The sequence below is a fragment of the Epinephelus moara genome, chromosome 18 (genome assembly GCF_006386435.1).
Source record: "Epinephelus moara isolate mb chromosome 18, YSFRI_EMoa_1.0, whole genome shotgun sequence".
In the NCBI taxonomy this organism is placed as follows: Eukaryota; Metazoa; Chordata; class Actinopteri; order Perciformes; family Serranidae; genus Epinephelus; species Epinephelus moara.
In genome coordinates, this window is record NC_065523.1 from 33,922,491 (window position 1) to 33,932,927 (window position 10,437).

The 10,437-nt window shown below is 44.1% G+C and overlaps 1 protein-coding gene across 1 annotated transcript; it reads right to left on the minus strand.

Annotated features, from left to right (window-relative positions):
- Nucleotides 1–472: 472 nt before the first annotated feature.
- Nucleotides 473–10,219, minus strand: wipi2 (WD repeat domain, phosphoinositide interacting 2). The gene is made up of 12 exons (XM_050068491.1): nucleotides 9,960–10,219; nucleotides 9,115–9,197; nucleotides 8,294–8,463; nucleotides 6,372–6,468; nucleotides 5,778–5,875; nucleotides 4,820–4,912; nucleotides 4,621–4,691; nucleotides 4,405–4,518; nucleotides 4,102–4,266; nucleotides 2,319–2,426; nucleotides 2,107–2,204; nucleotides 473–912 (listed from the first exon to the last, which is right to left on the minus strand). Exons 1-12 carry the CDS (start codon nucleotides 10,031–10,033, stop codon nucleotides 800–802), a joined length of 1,284 nt encoding a protein of 427 aa, XP_049924448.1. The 5' UTR covers nucleotides 10,034–10,219; the 3' UTR covers nucleotides 473–799.
- Between the last annotated feature and the right edge of the window lie 218 nt (nucleotides 10,220–10,437).

The following is a 10,437-nucleotide window of genomic DNA, read 5'->3' on the forward strand; positions in this document are numbered from 1 at the left end:
ATGAGGTAAAAGTGAGGGGGGGGGGGGCAAGTGGAGGCTAATCACTCAGTGTTTTTGCTAATGTACATGCCCAGCACACACACACACACACACACACACACACACACACAAAGCCTCACGACAAGCACACAAACACACACTCCTCATCGCAAACACCTCTGCCTCATGCCAAAGGCTTCTAAATCATTCTTTGGAGGGTCAACTGGAGCCAGATGAGTGCTAACACACTCCCAGCAGGACAGTGTGTGACTATGTGAGTCAGAAAAGACAGTACACACACTCTCGATTAAGATCCGACAACTGAAAATAGATTTTATTGAGCCAATGCAAAGAGATCCTCCCTCTCAGACACAAGAAACCGTGACACTGGGGCAGAGAGGCACTTACACAATCACTTTCAGTTTACACAGTGCTTACTTATGTGTGTCTTCAGCCCAGACACAGCTACATTTTTTTTTTCCTCAAACGTCCAACACACACACACTCACAGATATTCACATCGGAGCATGTTTTTAGCAGTTGGCACATGTACATGCAAAGCGTCAGTTTAGCCTGCGCAGGCAAACTGAGGGAAGAGAGAGGAGGGAGGGAGGGAAGGAAGGAGGGAGGGAGGAAGGAAAGGTCGACATGTATGTGAACAGACAAACGCACAGACAGACTGACAGACAGGCCCATGAACACTCTGAGCGTTTAAAAACGCCCCCGTCTTTGATCCTGCCCGTGCCCCCCTTGTGTCACATGTTCATAGCAGCACCAGAGGAGCCCTCTGATTGGTGGGTACAGCCGTCCGTTAGGTCAGTCAGTCAGTTTCTAGGATGAGAGGTGGCTGCTCGTTCTCCTCCTCTAAGCGCAAGTCGTTGAGGTCGTCCTCTAGCCCTGCTCCGCCCACGGCGCCCTGCTCTTCACAGTAACCTGGGAAACAAGAGGTCAAACACTGAAACAAGTTTGTGCATGACTTCTGTGACAAACTGTGGCTGGGCGATAAATTTAAATTACAATTTATGCTCAATTAAAATGCAAAGACAGCTGTTTGAAAATATACAGCTGCACAACGTGTAAATGAAAATATTTAAAATACACAGCAGGGCTGTACGTTAACTTTTTGCACACAGCACCGGAGCTACAGAGGTTTAAAGGTTTGCAGCACAGGACACTGAACTACAACATGACTATTTAAGTTTCAAGTAGGTTTGAAACAATTAAAAATCTCTGTGGGCGGAGTGAGAAAGCCGTTTTCCATCTGTCGGCCTTTCAAACTGCAGTTGTCGCTGCATTTTTTAAACACATCTGTTGCCTGCATCCAGGCGCTGTCTCCATGTCACACAACAGACTACAACTACCAAGAAGAACAGTGATGCACTATGATCCACCTCACACACAAACTGGCAACAAATGCCACAATCAAGCAGCTCTGTCTCCCACACACGCAGCGCAGCGCTGTACTACGTGTGTGCTGCAGTAACTTCATTCATCTCACAGACTGATCTAGTGTAGCTTGTGCAACACACATACCAATGTCTTACTGTAGACTAATGAACAGACAGATTAAGCAGAGCAGCAGCGTGGCTTTTCGGAGGAACAGCGTTATGTAACGTGACCCTACATCGATATAAACTGTGATGTCTAAATCTATATCTGGCTCGTACATAGTCGCCCTGCCCTGTAACCATCCTCAAGTTAACAGAGCGCTACACTGGAAGTTAGTTGCTTGGCTGGTGGAAGTCTCGTGTCATATTCTGCTCTATGGGCCCAACGATGTGCTGAAGATTTGGGTGATTTTATTCCAAGAAAGTTAAACTTGTTCGTTTTCATGTGCCACTGAGCAGCTTTGATCAGAATAAACAGAGCCCCACCTCTGACTCTGTATCAAACTCTCTTTGTACATCTTTAATTTATCGCTGAACTTCTAGTTAAACATGATGACACAAAAACACTCCAACATATTATAAATGTGTCAAAAGGGAAGCATAGAATTCAAAATACAGGAGAAGTAGTCGAAGTCAATAGAGTAAAAGAGTCCTTTACACCAAACTCACAGGGAACTCACAAGAAAAATAGCAGGAAATTAAAGTAAAATGAAGTGTTGTGAACATTTGTGTGACATACCTTTAGTGACAGCAGCACTGTAGGTTTGGGCCACAAGTGGGCGGTCATGTGACCCCTGCTCAAGGATCTCATTGGCTGGCTCAGCACTGCCGTCTAACCTGAGGAGATCCAGTATCAGAAACTCTCAGTAACACTCTCAAACTTCAGGCTGTAAAACGTCAGATTATAGTCTTCAGTGACCTGTGACCAGGTATTTACTGTGTGTGTGTTACCTGTGCTGCTTCATAAGTGTGCACTCCCCTCCCTCTTGTGGATCCAGGTTGTACAGATACAGGTAACCATCAGCCGCCGCCACCAGCAACCTGGGAATCTTCTGAATCCTGATTTTAAACATCAAAAACAAAGATTCACAAACTCCCTTCTCATTTACTCAACACCAATCTTCTCTACCATGGCTCGCATGTTGTTATGTAACAGCTGAAACTATGTTTGACCACACCACTGCCTGGTACGGCACGGCACTGCTCAACTCGACTCACTCTCTTTTGGCGTCGCTATGGCGATAAGCTGAGAATCCCGCCTACACTGAGGGGGTACTATCTGCAGCGGAGAACGAAAAGAACCTGGTACCAAAAGAAAGTTGAGTCAAGTCGAGCCAAAACATGCGGTTCATTAAAAATCAACTGCTTTAAAGTGTTGAGAAACTTCTTCTCAGATAAACCACAGGAGATTAATGAGTCATACTTCACAGAAGCAGCAAAACTGGTGGTTAAAACGAGCAGCAGTAACAAGACTGCATCAGTAAACATCATCAGCTGAATTTTAAACATCACAGATGATTGATTTGACTGATGTTGTTTTATAACAATTAATGAAGATGGAATAAAAGGCACACCACAGATTCGCATGACCTGTCTGTGCATGTTAATCTGGCCGTGAGTCATGCACATCACTTCTAATTCCACTTTCACTTCACATTTCAAAGGAAGGGCCCAAAAACAAAACAGCCCCACACAAGAACAGTGCTGTATGTTGCATATACGCAGAGGTGGGGGACTCAAGTCACATGACCTTGACTCAAGTCAGACTTAAATTGCAAACTGAGGACTTGAGAGTTGCTTGACTAACACTGTTAAAAGACTTGACTTTGACTTGGTATTCATGACTTGAGACTTCACTTACAACTTGAGACAGATGACTCAAAAGGACCTGAATTTTTTTAATTAAATATCTGCATTTTTCTAAATATTGTGAAATCACATTTTCTTTTTTAAACATGCAAACCTGGCAACCTACTAGGAGGCAGTGGTCAACACATGAGGCAGCTACCATAGGCGAGGCTAATAATAAATAATACAATTAATAAGAAAATTTGGGTTTAATGATTATGTTGAGAGAAGACCAGTGTGCAGCTCAAAAGTCAGTGACACAACTGCCACAACATCCATCCATTTTCAACCACTTATCCAAAGCCAGGTTGTGTCAGCAGCAGGCTGAGTGAAACATTCCAGACGTCCCTCTCCCCTGCAACACTTTCCAGCTCCTCCTGGGGGACCCCGAGGTGTTCCCAGGCCAGATGAGATATGTAATCCCTCCAGTGTGTTCTGGGTCTGCCCCGGGGCCTCCTACCAGCGGGACGTGCCCTCAACACCTCTAACAGGACACACCAAACTGCCAATCCATCTCACGCTCCATTCTACCCTTACTCGTGAACAAGACCCCGAGATACTTGGGGCATTAAGTCACTCCCAACCCAGTGGGGGCAATCCAGCGTTTTCCAGCAGAGAATGACGGCCTCAGCACACACAACATCTAACTCCATAAAACCCACAGAGAACGGTATGTGAATGTGTCTTGTTTGCTAACTTATTAGCTTCCTGGCTGGTTAAACGTTAGCTAGAAAGCTTATGTTTGACCACATCATCAGAATTTCATATGACTTGTCTTGCTTGAATTATTGCGGTTATTGACTTGACTCGACACGCCTGATTTTCACCACAGTAACTTGGGACTTGAGTGTGTGTGTGTGTGTGTGTGTGTGTGTGTTATACTCACACAGCTAAGGCGCAGATGTTCTTATGTCCACAGAAGGGCAGGCGAACAGTGGCGAAGGCTCGCCCTTGGGTGAACATTTCCGTAACCTGAGAAGGCAGGTAGGTGGTGGACGCCATCAGAACCTTGCCCAGGTAGCCTCCCCATGTGGTGGGCTCCTCCGCTGGCCTACACACACACAAACACACACACACAGACTGTGAGAATCAAAGACACTCCTCTTTACCATATTTGTCTCAAACACTCACCATATTAGATCCATGGTTGTGATCTGACATAACAGGACAGCAACAGAAAGATACTTACACATACTTCTCCTTCTGCGTCTCTAATTTGAAAATGTGGACCGTCTCTGTGTTGCTGGAGGCCGACAGGTACAGGCCCTCCATACTGAACGCCAGTGAGCAGATGCTCACACACCTGAGATAAGAAAGGGACGCAGGTGAACACAAATACACAGCACATATGAACACACAAGCACAAACACAGGTGCAAAATCATGCTCGTCATCAAAACATCTACCTCTTGACTCCTCTTCGAAACTCAAAGAGCTTCTGTCCCTCTGGGATGGAGAAGACACGGATGACTGTGCCCTGGGAGGAAGTGAAAGATACACAGAGGATGACAACACTTAAAGCGAAGCAACAACCGTGATGTGTATTTGCCCAGGCAGGAAACAAGACCACACATAAATAAGCCGCACAGACATCGACTGTGTTACCTTCTCTGAGGCTGTGGCCAGTTTGGTTCCACTGGCATCGAAAGCCAGAGCTGCTAATGGGCTGTCGTGGGCTGGAATCATATTAGCTGCTCGCTGGAAGACACATATACAGACACTAGTTAGAGATGCTCTTCTTCAGAGAATAGTGAGTATACGCAGTGGCGGATAATTGGAACCACTGGCTGTAAGACCACAAAAGACAGAGCCTCACAGGACAGTTTACATTTCATGTCAGCTTCGGGTCTTTTCTAGAAGTACAAACAATAAACACTGTACAATTTAATAAGCATAAAGAAATCGCACCTCAGCTACACCAGGAAATACGAGCTGAGGACACAGCATGGTAACGGGGTTAAAATACTCTGAATATAGCGTACACTTAAACTGATTTTGATTTTTTTTAGGTGGTCCTTGAAGTTATTACTATTAACAGCACTTTAACCTCCTTCACTGCTTTGTGCTAACAGCTAAGTGAGTGTTTCCATTAGAAAAACTCAGACAAGAACACAGACGGAGTCCACCTTTAGGGCTCATGTCCATCATAGCAAATGCATCTTTTTAATTCTTTGCAGTGGGAGTGCCACTTATTTATGCTACACTACAAACGCCAGCAGCATGACGAGGCCCTAAGTGTCTATTCTACACTGAACGCTGTGCATTTAGCGTTTTTATTCTGAGCACCAAGAGCTGAAAAATGCTGCCCTTGTCACTGTCACTTCAGCCGTTCAATGACAGTGGAGGAGGGATGAATACCACATAAGACAAACCGTCAAATCTTAATATGTACAAGTGCTGAACAACGACAATTGTGGATTTGGACAGCACTAAGCACTCACAGACTTCCCGGGAACGCACCTGCAAAGTCTGCGAGACCACAAGTGTGAGCACCTGCTGTTTTCAGCGAGGAAAAAAATGCTTTGGTGGACACAGTGCCTTAAAGAAAGACACGTTCACTTACCAGGTTGACTGTGTCAAACACTTGCACTTCTCCTATCGTGGCGCTGCCAGGGTAGGCCAGATAACAGTTATCATTGCTGATGGACAGGGCGCACAATCCTGGAGGAACATGAGCACAAATACGAACTCATTAACAAAGGCACAATGATACATCAGGTTCCAACAAAGCCACCTTCATCTGAACTCGACAATAAGAGAAAGTGAAAGAGTGACTCAGGCACATAGTGAGACTACAGTCATCTGAATGTGTAAAATGGTTCTGACAGCATGAGTGGGTTTGTGTTCAGTGGGTGTATTAAACAGACAAACATCACAGGAGTAACTCAGACCGCAGTGACAGTTTTCAGCCTTTGGGGCAACAGCAAACAAAATGGAGCTAAGAGTGAACTAAAAATAAAATTGTGAAAATGAAAGAGAAACTAAAAGCACCAAAAACCAGAGGAATGCCACGTCTCTGGTTTCAGTTTGAGCACACAGCATACTGAAAAGGAAAAACCTTCTTCCTCCCCCTATGAGCACTCTACTATCATAATATACCTACTGTACTTTACACATACACATACATATTGTGCTCCTCGTCATTCTTCAGACTCACCTGACGGGTTGGGTGGAGTTTCTCTGATAGTGTGCAGCACTTTCATATCTCGGATGTTGTGAATGTAAAGTGACTCCTCCAGACACACGATCAGCCTCTGCAGAGGAAACACAAAACATCAATGACATAACCATCAACTGCAAACACTGGACAGACATTTTGCTGTGCTGATACATTGGCCAGCTACAGTACAGGGCTGAATTCTGATACTTTTATGGCACCGACCGAATAGATTCCATAATACAAAGTATTGAAAAATGCTGCGTCATTCTTAACCAAATTTCGATACCTAAGGAGTAAATCTCATTAGCATCTGTGAGCCAGTAAGCATCCAGCATGCCTGTGCCAAGGTCTGATAAAGCTAGTGATTGGCTGTCTACGTTACATATCGTAGAGGCGGGCAGGAAAAACCTACGTTACGTGTTGCTGTATTTTGTGAGGCTTGACTACAGCACGTGTCACATAGGTGTAACAAACATCTAGGAAGAGATCAAAAGCGTGTCTCCATTTTCTCAGGCTTGGTGTCCAAAGTGCGCAATGAAATATATGAAAAAAGGACATTATTGTCAAGACTGGCAACATGACAATTTCGATGAAACATGCACAGAATAAATTTAGGAGAAGCTCCATGTTCGACTGCAAGATGGACAGGCCACAGACATCTTCCTCTCAGCATTCAAGCCTGCCTGACGTTACACAGCCTCCCTCAAAATCTCCACTACCGGATTCCCCCTTATCCCAGATTACTGTGGACGGAGCTATGATGTCTGGCATTTTATTAGGTAACATTTAACAAACAAAAAAATTCGGCCAACTTGTACATGATTGTTTATGAAAGTTAAAGTTATAGTAACAGGCGCGGTGACTTAAAGTGGGAGCCATGTTGATATTATGGTGACAGACAGCTTCAAGTTGTGATAAACTCTTTATTTTTTTATGTTGAGAAACAGCTTTGAACGCTAAAATGTCAGGGTGTCGAAACATAAAATTAAAAAGTTAAACAGAGAACTTAAGTAAACCAAATTTTGGTAAATGAAACTGCTTTGAGTGTGTAAAAATGCCAAGGAGCAGACAAATAAAACTTGCGATTTTTGCAAGTCCTACAGAAATATATTCTATGTGTGGCGACGTCTGGCGAACGGGCAACATTGGTAAACTTTCCTTTGTGTGTCCCTTTGTGATAATTCTGTGTTCCCTCTCTGAATTCAGAAGTTTTTGCAAGTTTGTGAACGTAGCGCAGGCGGATATCTTCACAAGTTTTACTTATTTCTTCAGCCACAGTCGGATGGAAAATTGAGAAACAAAGTGTATGATCATCACACTCCAAGACATCCTCTCGATCAGTTTGTCTTCAGAAAGATCAAAGTTGATCAGATCAGATCGATGGATTACAGGAACAGCCGCTACTTTCTTTTGTTGGTTAGACCCAGCACTGGGCCGTGGGGTACGCCGTTTCCAGTCGGTTTCATTTTAAGTAGTTTGGAAAAATGATAGGCAACACTAAAGCTGTATGAATTAACGCTGTGAAAGTTTAATTTTCACTGTGCTTGGCACTCTGCTGCTCCATCTGTGCTCAGAGTCGCTATGCCAAGAAGGAGAGGGAAAATACAGCTCCAAAACAATTCAAATGTGGCGGCAAATGCTGATATTGTGATAATGTGCTACACATATTTGAACTGTAATATGTAATTTTCTTTTCATTAAAATGGATTTTAGAAAATTAGTATTGAGAAAGTACAGTTCAGGGACCAGTATCAACGTCATGGTATCTGTACCAGTATCAAACAATACACAGCCAGGTATGACATTTGCATAAGATAAACACACCATCTGTTCTTCAATGAACGTGTGACTATTTCAAGAGAAAATGTGTGAGACAGATCATCTGACAGACAGGTCTTTCTTTGCCCTTGTCTTCCTACCTGTCTGTTGAGTTTGACAGCCAGTATGGTGTTGGAATAGGAGTAGTTGCAGATCTCAGTTCCCTTCTTGAAGTGACAGACTTTGAGCTTCCTGGGGGCCTTCAGGCTGACGATGGCCACCAGGCTGCTGGAGAACAGACGCTCCACTATACACACATCCTCCGTGTCCGCTGCAGACACACACACATAGACACACCAATCAACACTTGACAACGTTCACTCCTGTCATCTTTTATTAGCTGCCTCTCTGTGACCCCCCCAAATAAAAGTGAGTGAAATGGTGCAGATTAAAACATCACATATCAGCCACATTTGGGCAGTACGCTGAGTCACAGAGGTTTCGCTGTTCCTGAACACAACTGCAAAACTTTAAACATATTATTCATGTTCAGTAAACATATCCAGCAAAAGATGGGTTTATGAATTATAGATGAGAGCACTTACTGATCCTACTCACTTATCTCCTACTACCTGCTTTGCATTGGCTATTCAAATTCAACAGGATTATCAAGAGGTACATGTTAGCTTACCATACATGGGTGGTTCACATACAACATAAGACTGCTGCAGAGATCATATTATAAATTATGTAAATCCACTAATGAGGAGCGACCTTGATGCTTTAAGATATGGGTGTGGGAAAAGTGCTGACAATATTTATTAATATTTAAAGTTACAGCAGTGCTCTAATGGTGACTGTGTCTAGACAGCGTGCATTAAACACAAAATGAGTGAGCAAAAATATATATATTTTGTTCTCAGTCTGGTCCCTGATTAATGAGATTGTAGTCACAAGGAAACAGAGCTTAGACAATACTTACTACATTCATATATCTGCTCCAATTTGTCCACAGAGGACAGGGAGAAAAACTTGTATCCTGATTTGGTGCCAACAGCTAAGGACCTATGGAAATAGACACAACAGCAGACATGAACAATCACTGCATCTGCAGGCTAATGCACCCATACACACACTGGATATTGGAGGATCTGGCCACTACCTACTGGATGTACTGGTCAGATTGTGACAGTGATCACACGGCTGGAGCAGTTTTGCAATAACACCAGGCCTCTGCGGTCTAAAGCAGTGCCCGCTACATACAGCGTACTACTCCAATGTCACATACAGCTGCATGTCTTATTGACGTCTGTGAAATACAGTGACCCAGTTTGTGTGTGTTGCAGCATCATAAAGCAGCCTTTAACTGTAGCGCCAGTCCTGATAAATAACACCCACTCAACACTTGCGCTAAAAATATACATAACCAAATAAACTCAGCTATTCTATACATTTTATAATCCCAGATATGTATCATAACAATCGTCACCACAGCCTCTCACTAAGTTACATGACACCTAACCTACATGTGTATTGTGGCTAAAGTTAGCATCACCACACAGCATCATGTTAGCTAGAGCTAAGCTAGTGACGGGTGAAATAACACGTAGCCCAGCCTCGACTGGACACTCCACGTAGCTAGCTACACCTAGCTTATATTAGTGGTTATTTCTACTGTGAGAAACCACATGCAGACTGTTTCACATTCAGCCCTGTCAGCCCGTGAAGCGCCCAGACATGTCCACACTGAGCTAGATAACGTCAGCTAAGCTAGCTTGACAGCACAGGCCATCGGATCCCCAGCCTCTGTCCCCGGCCCTGTCTTACGTGTTGTCCTGGTTGAAGTTGGCGAAGAGGAGCTGGCTTCCGCCAGCATCCCCGCTTTGACTGGCCAGGTTCATGGGCTCGGCACCATCGACATATAAAGCTCCGGTGGAAATAGCAGCAGCTGGGCTGGGATCGGTACTGTGAAGGGCCAGAAGTGTTGAGCTTCAAGGAGCCATCTCTGTTTTTCCAGCCCCGCTGTAGTGATTGTTGTTGTTTGTCATAGGGGCTGTTGCTCCCCCTTACTGCGCGTGCGCCGAGGACGCAGCGTGCTGTGCCTTTAAAGAAACAGAACCGTTTTGTCAAACAGAATCCTCATGATAATAAATACAAATTTAGTCATATATAATATGACTGAATGCTTTTTTTGGTTTATTATCAAGTCTCAGGAGAGACCCAGAGAAACAGGAAGCAAACACGACTCTTCTTCAAACACTACTTTGTACAGTAATTATGCATGATTTGGTGTAACACCGCCCCC

What these genes read in the sequence shown, in the direction of transcription:
- wipi2 (XM_050068491.1), bottom strand. Translation starts at nt 10,033, where the DNA reads ATGAACCTGGCCAGTCAAAGCGGGGATGCTGGCGGAAGCCAGCTCCTC. An exon ending in AACTTCAACCAGGACAACAC is followed by an intron (nt 9,198 to 9,959) that starts GTAAGACAGGGC and finishes CTATTTCCATAG; the next exon opens with GTCCTTAGCTGTTGGCACCA. An exon ending in CTGTCAAACTCAACAGACAG is followed by an intron (nt 6,469 to 8,293) that starts GTAGGAAGACAA and finishes TTTCCTCTGCAG; the next exon opens with AGGCTGATCGTGTGTCTGGA.